This window comes from Cherax quadricarinatus, chromosome 83 (assembly GCF_038502225.1).
Source record: "Cherax quadricarinatus isolate ZL_2023a chromosome 83, ASM3850222v1, whole genome shotgun sequence".
Classification (NCBI taxonomy): Eukaryota; Metazoa; Arthropoda; class Malacostraca; order Decapoda; family Parastacidae; genus Cherax; species Cherax quadricarinatus.
The window spans coordinates 16,214,156-16,230,441 of record NC_091374.1 but is presented as its reverse complement, the minus strand read 5'-3'; the positions used below and the strand labels follow the sequence as shown (position 1 = coordinate 16,230,441).

The window sequence follows — 16,286 nt, the reverse complement described above, 5'->3', positions numbered from 1 at the left end:
AGAGGAGAGAGAGAGATTTTGGGAGATGTTAAGTGAATGTATAGGAGCCTTTGAACCAAGTGAGAGAGTAATTGTGGTAGGGGACTTGAATGCTAAAGTAGGAGAAACTTTTAGAGAGGGTGTGGTAGGTAAGTTTGGGGTGCCAGGTGTAAATGATAATGGGAGCCCTTTGATTGAACTTTGTATAGAAAGGGGTTTAGTTATAGGTAATACATATTTTAAGAAAAAGAGGATAAATAAGTATACACGATATGATGTAGGGCGAAATGACAGTAGTTTGTTGGATTATGTATTGGTAGATAAAAGACTGTTGAGTAGACTTCAGGATGTACATGTTTATAGAGGGGCCACAGATATATCAGATCACTTTCTAGTTGTAGCTACACTGAGAGTAAAAGGTAGATGGGATACAAGGAGAATAGAAACATCAGGGAAGAGAGAGGTGAAGGTTTATAAACTAAAAGAGGAGGCAGTTAGGGTAAGATATAAACAGCTATTGGAGGATAGATGGGCTAATGAGAGCATAGGCAATGGGGTCGAAGAGGTATGGGGTAGGTTTAAAAATGTAGTGTTAGAGTGTTCAGCAGAAGTTTGTGGTTACAGGAAAGTGGGTGCAGGAGGGAAGAGGAGCGATTGGTGGAATGATGATGTAAAGAGAGTAGTAAGGGAGAAAAAGTTAGCATATGAGAAGTTTTTACAAAGTAGAAGTGATGCAAGGAGGGAAGAGTATATGGAGAAAAAGAGAGAAGTTAAGAGAGTGGTGAAGCAATGTAAAAAGAGAGCAAATGAGAGAGTGGGTGAGATGTTATCAACAAATTTTGTTGAAAATAAGAAAAAGTTTTGGAGTGAGATTAACAAGTTAAGAAAGCCTAGAGAACAAATGGATTTGTCAGTTAAAAATAGGAGAGGAGAGTTATTAAATGGAGAGTTAGAGGTATTGGGAAGATGGAAGGAATATTTTGAGGAATTGTTAAATGTTGATGAAGATAGGGAAGCTGTGATTTCGTGTATAGGGCAAGGAGGAAAAACATCTTGTAGGAGTGAGGAAGAGCCAGTTGTGAGTGTGGGGGAAGTTCGTGAGGCAGTAGGTAAAATGAAAGGGGGTAAGGCAGCCGGGATTGATGGGATAAAGATAGAAATGTTAAAAGCAGGTGGGGATATAGTTTTGGAGTGGTTGGTGCAATTATTTAATAAATGTATGGAAGAGGGTAAGGTACCTAGGGATTGGCAGAGAGCATGCATAGTTCCTTTGTATAAAGGCAAAGGGGATAAAAGAGAGTGCAAAAATTATAGGGGGATAAGTCTGTTGAGTGTACCTGGTAAAGTGTATGGTAGAGTTATAATTGAAAGAATTAAGAGTAAGACGGAGAATAGGATAGCAGATGAACAAGGAGGCTTTAGGAAAGGTAGGGGGTGTGTGGACCAGGTGTTTACAGTGAAACATATAAGTGAACAGTATTTAGATAAGGCTAAAGAGGTCTTTGTGGCATTTATGGATTTGGAAAAGGCGTATGACAGGGTGGATAGGGGGGCAATGTGGCAGATGTTGCAAGTGTATGGTGTAGGAGGTAGGTTACTGAAAGCAGTGAAGAGTTTTTACGAGGATAGTGAGGCTCAAGTTAGAGTATGTAGGAAAGAGGGAAATTTTTTCCCAGTAAAAGTAGGCCTTAGACAAGGATGTGTGATGTCACCGTGGTTGTTTAATATATTTATAGATGGGGTTGTAAGAGAAGTAAATGCGAGGGTTTTGGCAAGAGGCGTGGAGTTAAAAGATAAAGAATCACACACAAAGTGGGAGTTGTCACAGCTGCTCTTTGCTGATGACACTGTGCTCTTGGGAGATTCTGAAGAGAAGTTGCAGAGATTGGTGGATGAATTTGGTAGGGTGTGCAAAAGAAGAAAATTAAAGGTGAATACAGGAAAGAGTAAGGTTATGAGGATAACAAAAAGATTAGGTGATGAAAGATTGAATATCAGATTGGAGGGAGAGAGTATGGAGGAGGTGAACGTATTCAGATATTTGGGAGTGGACGTGTCAGCGGATGGGTCTATGAAAGATGAGGTGAATCATAGAATTGATGAGGGAAAAAGAGTGAGTGGTGCACTTAGGAGTCTGTGGAGACAAAGAACTTTGTCCTTGGAGGCAAAGAGGGGAATGTATGAGAGTATAGTTTTACCAACGCTCTTATATGGGTGTGAAGCGTGGGTGATGAATGTTGCAGCGAGGAGAAGGCTGGAGGCAGTGGAGATGTCATGTCTGAGGGCAATGTGTGGTGTGAATATAATGCAGAGAATTCGTAGTTTGGAAGTTAGGAGGAGGTGCGGGATTACCAAAACTGTTGTCCAGAGGGCTGAGGAAGGGTTGTTGAGGTGGTTCGGACATGTAGAGAGAATGGAGCGAAACAGAATGACTTCAAGAGTGTATCAGTCTGTAGTGGAAGGAAGGCGGGGTAGGGGTCGGCCTAGGAAGGGTTGGAGGGAGGGGGTAAAGGAGGTTTTGTGTGCGAGGGGCTTGGACTTCCAGCAGGCATGCGTGAGCGTGTTTGATAGGAGTGAATGGAGACAAATGGTTTTTAATACTTGACGTGCTGTTGGAGTGTGAGCAAAGTAACATTTATGAAGGGATTCAGGGAAACCGGCAGGCCGGACTTGAGTCCTGGAGATGGGAAGTACAGTGTCTGCACTCTGAAGGAGGGGTGTTAATGTTGCAGTTTAAAAACTGTAGTGTAAAGCACCCTTCTGGCAAGACAGTGATGGAGTGAATGATGGTGAAAGTTTTTCTTTTTCGGGCCACCCTGCCTTGGTGGGAATCGGCCGGTGTGATAATAAAATAAAAATATACACCTGACTGCCTCACATTCCCCGGCACTGTATGACCCCTACGGGTGTAGTTCGTTCCCTCGAGTCTCAACAATATACACGAACATACATGAAATTCTGAGTAAATCTGAAAAAATTGTTACAGATATGTGAATGACTAGAAAAACAAATATCCAAGTATATATATGCATATATACACGGTGGTGCACACGGGGGTACACACAGTGGTGCACACGGGGTGCACACGGGGTGCACACGGGGTGCACACAGTGGTGCACACGGGGTGCACACGGGGCGAGCAATAAACCAGCCAGTGGTAATGGTTTTTATAAAGAAATGAAAGACTGTAAATGTTATTCTGTATATTCTCTCGGATATATAATACATAAAACAAAAATGGTTTTCTTCGGGTCATTAAACTCTCCGGGTTTAATAACCCAATACGTTTTATATTGTAACCTTCTGTTTTAACTTCGTCAGTAGTCACTGTGTCATCTAACCAACTGAGTTATTAAACCCTCCGGGTTTAGTAACTCAATTGGTTAGATGGGAACTGGAAGCTGTTCAGAGGGTCAACGCCTTCGGTGGATCAGGGCCTGATCAACCAGACTGTCACTGCTGGTGTCACGCAATCCACCGTAAGAGCCACAGTCCAGCTGATCAGGCAGACTTAAAGTACTTGTCTAGCACCCTCTTGAAGACAGCTAGAGAAGGGGGGGGGAGGGAGGAGGCTGTCAGTGGGACAACACCGTGCCAGCACTGACAGCAGCTGTATATTAAACATGAACAATGGGGCAAGGTTCATGGTGACTTTATCATGACAATGGTGCCAGATGTAGCAGGTGGCAGCGGCTGTCACATTTGGGTAATAATACCGGCCGTATCCCACCGAGGCAGGGTGCTCCAAAGAGGAAAACGAACTTCTCTTTTTAACTTTAGCAGTATATACAGGAGGAGGAGTTACTAGCCCCTTTCTCCTGGCATGTTAGTCGCCTGTTACGACACATATGGCTTACGGAGGAAGAATTCTTTTCCACTTCCCCATGAAGTTAATGTGTGAATGAATTAAGCAATCCAAGTCTGATTAACGTGTATGTGCTTTTGAAGTCCCAATTTAACTGTGTTTTTCCCCCAATATCTATAAGTTTTGAGTATGTCTGTATATTAACTCTCACTCACCTGTATCAGCAGGTAACCCCGGGTAGTGTTACCTCTCTCCGTCACTACAGTAATACCTCCTCTGGGTGACTCATAATTCACAACCTGAGAAGAGAGGAAAAATACCTTAGTATCCCCTAGTTCACATGGGGAAGCGCTAAGCCCACAAGGATCATCCAGCGCTTTTGGAGGTAATCAGGTTTGATCCAAGGGAGGAGAGAGGCAGCTCCAACTTCCTGGAACACGAGCCTTTCACTTAGGAATTTCTTATCTGAATGGCTAAATAGGCTGTTATGGGTTTTTCCCTACAAGGGGGTGCAGGCCTCTTGATCCGAGGAATTGGAGCCATTTTCAAAATTATTCAGGCTATTTTGAACTCGAATAATAATAATAATTCTAATATAAACTATTATTATTATTATTATTATTATTTATTAATAATTATTATTTATTATTATTATTAACTCTATAACCCTTGTGGGGTTAGCGCTTAGTTTTGATTATAATAATGACGAAATTTGATGACTCTCTCTCTCTCTCTCTCTCTCTCTCTCTCTCTCTCTCTCTCTCTCTCTCTCTCTCTCTCACACACACACACACACACACACACACACACACACACACACACACACACACACACACACACACACACACACACACACACACACACACACACACAAATTCAGACATAAATGCACTGGATATTAACCTAGTATGGCTGCGCTGCATAAACACACACACAAAGTCATCACATGAGAATGAAGCCCCAAAACAAATACATTAACATGTAAATTGCTACCCATTCTGTATTTGCTTCTCTCTTGGCATAAAACAAGCGCCTCTCCCCCTCACGCCAGAACAAACACGGGGATTATAATAACCTCAAACAGCGATATGTTTGGGCTGGCCGCTTAGTGTGGGGGGATAATTGCTTGACGATGGGATATCTATTGTGCTCTGTGTTCTAGTTATGACTCTCCCCGTGTTTCAGCGTTGGGGATACCATCGCTGAGGAGGGTTGGCGGTATCCCTGTCCCACGATACAGGACGTATCTGTCAGCTTTGGAGATACCGTAGCTGAGGAGGGTTGGCGGTATCCCTGTTCCACGATACAGGACGTATCTGTCAGTGTTGGGGATACCATCACTGAGGGGGGTTGGCGGTATCCCTGTCCCACGATACAGGACGTATCTGTCAGCGTTGGAGATACCGTAGCTGAGGAGGGTTGGTGATATCCTTGTCCCACGATACAGGACGTATCTGTCAGCGTTGGAGATACCGTAGCTGAGGAGGGCTGGCGATATCCTTGTCCCACGATACAGGACTTATCTGTCAGCGTTGGGGATACCATCGCTGAGGGGGGTTGGTGGTATCCCTGTTCCACGATACAGGACGTATCTGTCAGCGTTGGGGATACCATCGCTGAGGGGGGGTTGATGGTATCCCTGTCCCACGATACAGGACGTATCTGTCAGCGTTGGAGATACCGTATCTGAGGAGGGTTGGCGATATCCTTGTCCCACGAAACAGGACGTATCTTTATTACTGAAGGTTTCGCTTACACAGTAGGTTTCTTCCCTCAATACAGGTGAGTGAATTCGACTGAAGAAACCTCCTGTGTCGACGTAACTTTTTTTAAATGTGTGTTACTGTACGCAAGTGTCGTCATTAACGTGAAGTTTCTAAAATGAGATATTTAGAGTGAAAAAAAAGTGCTCCATAATTTTATATCAGTTTGTGAGCGCCTTTGGAGAGTGAAGTTACAGAGTAACTATAGTAACTGTGTAACTGTTGTGATGGCGTCTCCAGAGTGATGGCGTCGCTGGAAGATGTGCTGGAAAAAAATTGCAGATAATTGTGGGCTGTGTTTTGTGTTACTCAGGTCGTAAGTTGTGTTTTATACTTGTAACTCATGACACATTAAGGTGACTAGTGTCACTTGTTACTGCATGACACATTAAGGTGACTAGTGTCACTTGTTACTGCATGACACATTAAGGTGACTAGTGTCACTTGTTACTGCATGACACATTAAGGTGACTAGTGTCACTTGTTACTGCATGACACATTAAGGTGACTAGTGTCACTTGTTACTGCATGACACATTAAGGTGACTAGTGTCACTTGTTACTGCATGACACATTAAGGTGACTAGTGTCACTTGTAACTGCACGACACATTAAGGTGACTAGTGTCACTTGTAACTGCACGACACATTAAGGTGACTAGTGTCACTTGTAACTGCACGACACATTAAGGTGACTAGTGTCACTTGTAACTGCATGACACATTAAGGTGACTAGTGTCACTTGTTACTGCATGACACATTAAGGTGATTAGTGTCACTTGTATGACACGCTACTTTAGGGATAATAAATGTTAGTTTTAACATGAGTTACTGAATGTGTTTTAAATGGCTCATTTTGGAGGAGGACGCAGGTTTAAGTGCAGTCTCCTGTACCGGCAGTTGTGTGTGTGGAGGGTTTGTGTGTGTCGGTGTGGGGTGTTTTTGTGCGAGTGGGGTGTTTTTGTGTGTGTGTATGGGATGTTTGTGTGTGTGTGTGTGTGTGTGTGTGTGTGTGTGTGTACTCACCTAATTGTACTCACCTAATTGTGGTTGCAGGGGTCGAGACTCGGCTCCTGGCCCCGCCTCTTCACTGATTGCTACTGGGTCCTCTCTCTCTCTGCTTCCTGAGCTTTGTCATACCTCTTCTTAAAACTATGTATGGTTCCTGCCTCTACTACTTCACTTGCTAGGCTATTCCACTTGCTGACGACTCTATGACTGAAGAAATACTTCCTAACGTCCCTGTGACTCGTCTGAGTCTTCAGCTTCCAGTTGTGACCCCTTGTCCCTGTGTCCCCTCTCTGGAACATCCTATCTCTGTCCACCTTGTCTATTCCCCGCAGTATCTTGTATATCGTTATCATGTCTCCCCTGACCCTTCTATCCTCCAGTGTCGTCAGTCCGATTTCCCTTAACCTTTCCTCGTACGACATTCCCTTGAGCTCTGGGACTAGCCTTGTTGCAAACCTTTGTACTTTCTCTAACTTCTTGACGTGCTTGACCAGGTGTGGGTTCCAGACTGGTGCTGCATACTCCAGTATGGGCCTAACATACACAGTGTACAGTGTCTTGAACGATTCCTTATTAAGGTATCGGAACGCTATTCTCAGGTTTGCCAGGCGCCCGTATGCTGCAGCAGTTATTTGGTTGATGTGTGCCTCCGGTGATGTGCTCGGTGTTATGGTCACCCTAAGGTCTTTCTCCCTGAGTGAGGTCTGTAGTCTTTGTCCACCTAGCCTATACTCTGTCTGCGGTCTTCTTTGCCCTTCCCCAATCTTCATGACTTTGCATTTGGCTGGATTGAATTCGAGAAGCCAGTTACTGGACCACATGTCCAGCCTGTCCAGGTCTCTTTGCAGTCCTGCCTCATCCTCGTCCGATTTAATTCTTCTCATCAACTTCACATCATCTGCGAACAGGGACACTTCAGAGTCTATTCCTTCCATCATGTCGTTCACATATATCAAAAATAGCACTGGTTCTAGAACTGACCCCTGTGGGACCCCGCTCGTAAGAGGCGCCCACTGTGATACCTCTTCACGTACCATGACTCGTTGCTGCCTCCCTGTCAGGTATTCCCTTATCCATTGCAGTGCCCTCCCTTTTACATGCACCTGATCCTCCAGCTTCTGCACTAATCTCTTGTGGGGAACTGTGTCAAAGGCCTTCCTGCAGTCTAGGAAAACGCAATCTACCCACCCCTCTCTCTCTCGTGTCTTACTTCTGTTACCTTGTCATAAAACTCCAGGAGGTTTGTGATACAAGATTTGCCTTCCATGAACCCATGCTGGTTTTCATTTATAATCTTGTTCCTTTCCAGGTGTTCGACCACTCTCCTCCTGATAATCTTCTCCATGACTTTGCACACAATACATGTCAGAGACACAGGTCTGTAGTTTAGTGCCTCGTTTCTGTGTGTGTGTGTGTGTGTGTGTGTGTGTATGGGGTGTTTTTGTGTGGGGTGCTTTTGTGTGGGGGTGTTTTTGTGCGTGGTGTTTTACGTGTGGTTGAAAAACACGCTTCATAATGTTGTATTTAGTTGATTTGTGAGGAAGAGTGGAAAGGCAGTCACAGACCTCTTCGAAATCGGTATAATTTCCACTGGGTGGGTCTACCATGACTAAGATTCAGCTTGGGGAAAATTTTCCCACTTCTTCTGGCAAACAAAACGCCCATGACCAGGTTTAAGCAGTGGGAACAATTACGATTCAGTGAAGAACTTAATTAACGCCGAACACTCCGAAGCACTTTCCCTGTTGACCACGATTTATGCACTTTGTTTTAGCTGTATCGGCTGTTCCTCGCAACTTTACGTATGTACATAACTTTCAGAGCTTGAGACTCGCTAGCGAAGAGCTTGACGTATGTACATAACTTTCAGAGCTTGAGACAGCGAAGAGCTTGAACCGGTTCCAGCAGACCAGCTCGACCTAAACAAAAGTCCTATTCGTTGAAGAATGTGTCTGGAGTCGGCTCGATGCTGTTGTTGGTGTTCCCAGTAACTGAATTTAGCCTCTCCTTCCATAGATTGAAAAAGATTACCTCCCATTGCGCAAGGGCTGCACGACCCCCTCTGCGGGGTTTGCATCTGTCCATGAATATAAACAGATGTGTTCTTGTCGCTTCGCGATCCGAGAAAGTCGTCAGCGTGTCCCGTAAATCCTGGCTCTTCCACCTCAAGGCACGCAAATGGTATAGTGTCGATGGTCATAAAAATCTGTACATCAAAATGTTGAAATGTATATGTGTGTATGTTTGCAAGTATGTATTTATGATTGTACGCGTGTGCCTATTAGTGTGTGTGTGTGTGTGTGTGTGTGTGTGTGAATGAGTGTATGGATGTATACTGGTGCATATGTAAGCATATGGTATCTGTATGTGCACAACGTATTTAATAAATACTTTTTGGTAAGTAAGACACATAGGCAACAGTTAGGCATTTTTATTCCGAAACGTTTCGCCTACACAGTAGGCTTCTTCACCACGATGCTGTGAACACTAACTCCAAGGCCGAGGGACTGATTACCTCATCTTTTGTATATAGTTCTACTGTCTTCCTATTATGTCCTAGAATCTGTATTGATAAAGCCACTGGATGGCGAAACGTCTACAATAAAGATATCCAGATGTTGCACATGTGTCTTAACTTTCATATTGTCGGTATTTTATACCTTTCTTGCACCACTTCTTCGTAGAGTACAGAAAGTAGGCAGGAGTAGCAGAGACATGAAGACGATGTAATCAGTCCATCACCCTTGAAGTCATTAAGTTGGTAGAATTACCGACAATATGTAAAGTAAAAGGACACAAGTGCAACTAATGTGACATTGTGGCAACGTTTCGCTCTCCAGGAGCTTTATCAAGCTCCTGGAGAGCGAAACGTTGCCACAATAAATGTCACATTAGTTGCACTTGTGTCCTTTTACTTTACCCTTGAAGTCGAAGATTTGAGGTTGTCAGTCCTTCAGCCTTGAGAAGAGTTCTGTTCCATAGTCTGAAACAGTGTCGGAAGGACAGGTGTAGGATGATAGAGGTCACTGAGGTCACGTCCCTCTCAGATCCAACATTTCTCACTTGAAAAGGTTGTCCAGAGTGTTTTCTGCACCAAGATGTCATTATGTTGCTGTGTCTGGTAGAGTGAATATCAAAATGGTATATAATACCGACAGGTTGGTAAGACACACAGGCAACATTGGCAACATTTCTTTGCCTAAGAAATTAATAATTTTCTGCAGAGCTGAAATTTCTTACACAGGATACAACTTCCGGCAGACCTTTAAGTTTCTTACATAGCAGCAGTGGTGTAAGGAAAGACTAAGTTTCGCCGTCTTGGTTCTCGAACCCTTGTGAATGCTATCACCAGAGTTATCGTCACCAGCTTAAGTTCTGAAACCTCAATGCAATATTAGTACTCGTTGTTTAATGCTGTTCATGTTACCTACTTTGTTAATTACTCTTCATCTAAACAGTACTCTGCCTCCGGGACTTTCTACCAAGTTCCATTTGTTAGTACATGCTTAGAGTTTGACGTCAATTTATATACCGACATTTTATATACCCCTCAATTCATCAATATGGAACTACATTCACGATGGTCCAAAGAATTCGTGTAGGAATCTGTTCGGAAATTATGTAAAATGGCCACAATTATAAAAGTCAAGTTTGAACAATCCAAAACTATTATTATGTACTTCCTGTTTATTTCATCATTTGTATTCTCCTCAGCAATGTTACATTGTCTGTGTATTTTGATATACAAGAGTTTGGCACATGTAGATAGTAAACAGTCCTCTCCAGCAGTCACGATTCAGTGAAGAACTTAACCCTGAACACTCCGAAGCATTTCTGTATTGACCATTATTTTTCTGCCTATTCCAAAACAAGTTTGGGAGCTAAAACTGAGCCTTGGGGAAGCTCCTTCAGTACTCATCTTTCAGATATTCTTTTATTCTGGTTGGCATCTTGTCATACAAGTTTATATTCTGACGGGCGTGTTTTTATGCATACGCAGTGAGAGCATTCAAAATATATACACCGAGGGGACTCTCTCTCTCTCTCTCTCTCTTTTTTTTTTTTTTACACAGGGTATGACAAGGTTAAGGATCCCTAGCTTTATTGACAGCTATATTACAGGTTAAGGATTCCTAACTTTATTGGCAAGCTAAGAGCTGTTACCTACATCAGCTCATTTGAAAGCATTTTTATTGTTATGGGACATACAAGTAGGGAACAGGATGAAGTTGGAGCCATCTGTGGGCCAGCATTTTCATTTGATCAACTGACTTTATCTCGTTGACATCATTATGCTGTACGAATGTGTTCCATACTCGAGTCATCCTGGGTATGTATGATCTCAGATGGAGTGATGTTCTGGAGAAGGGTACAGCCAGAGTGAAGTTGCTGCTTTCTGCCCGTCTTGTGGCATAAAAGCTTGTTTCACGCTGTCCTCGAAGTGGATCCAAGTGTGGTATTTTGACAATATTGGCCTTGTACATAACAGTAAGGCCACCCACATCCCTCCTATGTTGAAGGCTCTGCTGAAATGACAGATCTATCCAGGATGGGTCCAGGGAGAGATGAGACGTCTTGCTCTGTTCTCTACTCTGTCAAGCAGTCGCAGATGAGAGGGGGGGCAGGCAAACCAAGAAAGTGGAGCATACTCAAGGTGTGAGCGTACTTGTGCCTCGTACAGGATCTTGCAACCCCTAATGTCAAGCAGATGCGAGATACGGCGAAGTGCTGTAAGCTTCCTGGCTGCCTTGTTTGCAAGATTTACAACATGGTTCTTCATGGTTAGTTTGGAGTCAAATTTCACCCCAAGGATATCAACTTCTTCTCCAGGTGCCAACATCCTCCCATTCATCCTTACTTCTGCACCAGCATTACCATCATGGTGCCTAGAGACGATCATCATTTGCGTTTTCTCAGGTGCAAATGTTACTTGCCATCTATTTCCCCAAGCTGATATAGCTCTCAGCTGGTGATTGATGTAGCTTAGAGCAGCTGGCATTTCTTCTCTTGGATAAGTGAATGTCAGTGTACAGTCGTCTGCATATGCATGTGATTCTGGGATGAGATGAAGAAGGTCGTTGAAGTAGACATTCCATAACAGTGGACCCAGCACGCTTCCTTGTGGAACGCTTGCCCCAATAGGATGCCTTGCTGATTCCGTTCCATTGAGGACTACACTTAGAGATCTACCATGAAGGTAATCACTGAAGAGACATAGCGTAGAGCCTGCAATTCCCAGTGCTTGAAGTTTTGCTAAGAGGCCCTGGTGCCACACCCGGTCGAAAGCGCCAGCTTTCTTTCTCTCTCTCTCTCATAATATATATATATATATATATATATATATATATATATATATATATATATATATATATATATATATATATATACATATATATATATATATATATATATATATATATATATATATATATATATATATATATATATATATATATTCTTTAAATAAAGTATATGTTAAATATAGGGGTGGTAGAAAATTCTCAAACAAGTTTATTCTTTTCTCTGAGGATGAGGGTCCCCAGGACAGTTCTAGAGGTGGTACCTCCCAATTTTGGCATAAATAACAACGCTCTTCTTGCCGAATAAGGCAAGCGAGAATTTGTGTATGCAATAATTTCGCAAAAATCATTCTGAACCTAACGAAAAAAAAATTAGTTTATTTTTAAATTATTGTAAACTTATCTAAAATATAGTTGGATTATGCTGAATTAAATTGCACTTCTTATAATAAGGTTAGGTAAGTTTTCTAAGGTTCTTTTGGTACAAAATTATTGATTTTTTACATTAACAAAATGAAAAAAAAATGTATAAGATAAAATTTTAGAAAGGAATTAATTTTAAATGAGTTCTTGGTAATTGACCAATTTTGCCTATTTGGTACGACATTATATATATATATATATATATATATATATATATATATATATATATATATATATATATATATATATATATATATATATATATATATGTATGCAGTGCTCGTCACAGCATTATGCCGGGTAAGCGCCCCGGCATAATGCAATTATGAAAATCAAAGGCTTACCATACAGGGGGGTCTTTTCTCGTCAGTGCATTCTGGTGGTTAGCAGATGTAATCATGACGTCACGGCCTCCCGCCACACTTCACAGTGACTTCTCATTGATCAGGTGGTGAGAGGAAGTGTTGCACTTTTATCTCTCATCCATCCCATCTTTTGTCCGGTGTTCCCTTTGGTTTGGGGGTTATACATCTTTGTTTATAGGTAAAAGAAAATCTTTAACACCTGAGACTATAGTTCAAATCATTTGGCTTCACAGAGCTGGGCATCAGACGAAAGAAATAGTGGAATGTTAGTGCGTGTGAGCGTTCAGTGAGGACCTGGGTGCAGCGTTTCAAGGCGAAATGCCTTTGCCAGTAAACACTCCGTCCTAGCAGTCTTTTTTAATCTTGAGAAGGCATATGACACCACTTGGAGGTATAACATCTTAGCCCAGGCCCACTCCTTAAGCCTCTGCAGTAATCTACCCACCTTCCTTGCTGCTTTTTTTTATCTGACAGACATTTTTGTATCCGTGTTGGCGACTCGCTTTTCTCAGATTTTGTTCAGGCCGAGGGAGTCCCACAAGGTTGTATCCTTAGCACCACCTTTTTTCTCTTAGCTATAAATGACCCGCCTTCCGTTCTTCCATCGCATATTTGGTCGTCACTTTATGTGGATTACTTTGCTATAGCATACGTAGGTGCTGACTGTCGTCTGGTAGCGGTCTCCCTTCAAGATGCGATTGACCGGGTTTCCCATTGAGCCACTTCTCATGGCTTGAAATTTTCTAGTGCGAAAATCATTTTCATTACTGACTTCCTCTTGTCCCAGATATTTCATTATATTTACACGGCTCACGTATCCCAGAATGTGATACGGTAAAGTTTCTTGGTCTTCTCTTCGATCGCCGGTTGACATGGAAACCTCACATTTCCTCTTTGAAGGCTGCTTACCATGGTCGGCTGAATCTCGTTAAAATTCTTGCGCATCGTTAATGGTGAGCAGATCGACGGACTCTCCTCCCTTTGCATTCCACCCTAGTCTTTTACAGGCTGGATTATGGCGACCAGATCTATTCTGCAGCTTCTCCTACAACTCTTTCTAAGTTAGATCTCTTTCATCATCAGGGTCTGCGTTTATGTTTTGGTGCTTTCGTTCATCCCCTGTTGAGAGCCTCTATGCTGAGGCGAATGTTCCTTCCTTACCCGATCGTCGTGATGCTCATTGCCTTCGTTATTTTGTTCGCTCTCATATTCTTCGTGTTCCTTCTACGCATAGGTTGGTCTCAGACGTTAGAAACAGGTTATTTGTTCGGCTCCCCTGCTTCGACCGTTTTCTCTTCTTCACTCACTTCGGTCTTCTCTCCAGTTGCCTCGCCTCCCTTCTATGATCATGTATCGTCTGCCTTTTCCCTTTCCCCTTGGGAGGTTCCGACAGTTCGTGTCTGTTCTCCACTACTGACGTGCGTCAAAGTTCTCCTACCTACGACTGCTTCTCGCTCTCTTTTTCTTGATCACTTCCGGTCGCATGCTCATGCCGTCGCTGTTTATACAGATGGTTCTAAATCTTTTAATGGTGTTGGGTTCGCGGCGATGTTCCCTGACGATGTTGTCCGAGGTCATTTGTTAGACTCGGCTAGTATTTTTACCGCCGAGTTGTATGCCATCCTCATAGCGCTTCTCCGCATTACATATGTGTCTCCTTCAGCGTTTGTGACCATTTCAGATTTCTCAGCGCTTTACAGGCCATTAACAGTTTGAGTACCCCCCTCATCCATTGGTCCTTCGTATTCAACTTTGGTTGCGTCGAGTGGCTAGCAAAAACAAAGACGTCGTGTTCATTTCCCTGCACACGTTGATGTGTAGGGTAATGAACAGGCGGATGCTGCTGCGCGGTCAGCGGTACATGGTCTTCCGGTTTCCTATAGAGGTATTCCATTCAGGGACTATTTTACAGTCATCTCTGCCTGTCTTCGCGGCCGTTGGCAACAACGGTGGTCGAACATGTATCATAAATTGCACCCTATTAAACCTCTTTAGGTTTGTGGCCATCTTCTTACTACTGTTGCCCTACTCCAGAGACTGCTATCCCGTCTCCGCATCCGCCATACTCGCCTTACCCATGGGTATCTCATGGAGCGACATCCTATTCCTCTCTGTGAAGTTTGTCGGGTCTCTATTTCAGTTCTTCACTTTCTTGTAGATTATCCGGTTTACCAGCGAACTCGCAGGACTTACCTCCAACGACGTCACCGTCCTACCGCTCTTACCTTATCTTGCAGACGGTTCTGCCTTTGACTTAAAATCACCTTTTGACTTTTTGTCAGCAACTGCTTTACTATACGAACTTTGACACATAGCCCATAGCATACCTTCCAGACCTCTCCTTCCCTCACCTCTGATCCCCTCTCCACCTAGCTGTTTATAGCTCCGGCATTATTTTCTGCCCCGTAGCGCTGCATGACCCTTGTCGGTTTAACTCTTTATTTGATTATAATGTTGTGACAATGTTTTCTTCACTGTGACGTGGAGAAACAGCACCTGTGCTAAGCACTCCGACTCCCCAGTTCGACACCTCAGTTTGTAACTGTCACACTTGTGAGGAATGACGGACGTACATGTCAAAGATACCTGCAGAGGATTCCAGGAGTCAACGCCCTCGTAGCCTTGTCTGTGACCAGATATGCTAACAATGACAATCATAATTAAGGAAAATGAACTGCAAATGGAACTATGTACATTGCTTCCACTGACACGTGTAATGGAAAAGTGTGGATATATAGTGATTTTAAAAGTAAAGGAGAAAGTGGATATTGCAGTCCTAACAGGGAAGGGTAAGAAAAAGGCCACTAGTGTAATTTAAGAAATGTGGATATTGTAGTCCTAACAGGGAGGGATAAGAAAAAAGGCCGCTAGTGTAATTTAAGAAATGTGGATATTGCAGTCCTAACAGGGAAGGGTAAGAAAAAGGCCACTAGTGTAATTTAAGAAATGTGGATATTGCAGTCCTAACAGGGAGGGATAAGAAAAAAGGCCATTAGTGTAATTTAAGAAATGTGGATATTGCAGTCCTAACAGGGAGGGATAAGAAAAAAGGCCATTAGTGTAATTTAAGAAATGTGGATATTGCAGTCCTAACAGGGAGGGATAAGAAAAAAGGCCACTAGTGTAATTTAAGAAATGTGGATATTGCAGTCCTAACAGGGAGGGATAAGAAAAAAGGCCATTAGTGTAATTTAAGAAATGTGGATATTGCAGTCCTAACAGGGAGGGATAAGAAAAAAGGCCACTAGTGTAATTTAAGAAATGTGGATATTGCAGTCCTAACAGGGAGGGATAAGAAAAAAGGCCGCTAGTGTAATTTAAAAAAATGTGATAAATGGTTTAGAAAACCGACAGGTTGAACAATGAGAGACTTGTGCAACATTTGCATAAGTGTCTCATTCTTCAGTTTGAGAAATGTTGGACCAAAGATTGATATATTTTACAGAGTCGCAGATAGGTGGAATAGGACCCAATGGTGGTTGTAGGCACTAGTTCCCACTACGTTAGAATTTAGCTGTGTGACATAGTAAACGCAACCTTGACGAGTTCCAGGAACTTAGCTCTGCTTCTCTGATTACAAATAGGCAATCTCAGTAATTTCTCTCTCTCTCTCTCTCTCTCTCTCTCTCTCTCTCTCTCTCT

General features: G+C 42.8%; 1 protein-coding gene across 1 annotated transcript in view; it reads right to left on the bottom strand.

The window, feature by feature from the left end:
* Positions 1-16,286, bottom strand: part of LOC128702245 (limbic system-associated membrane protein-like) — a 562,372-nt gene that overhangs the window by 8,513 nt on the left and 537,573 nt on the right. The window contains exon 5 of the mRNA XM_070102873.1: positions 4,000-4,083. Within this exon, the coding sequence (XP_069958974.1) occupies positions 4,000-4,083 (84 nt within the window). The remainder of the gene's footprint in view (positions 1-3,999; positions 4,084-16,286) is intronic.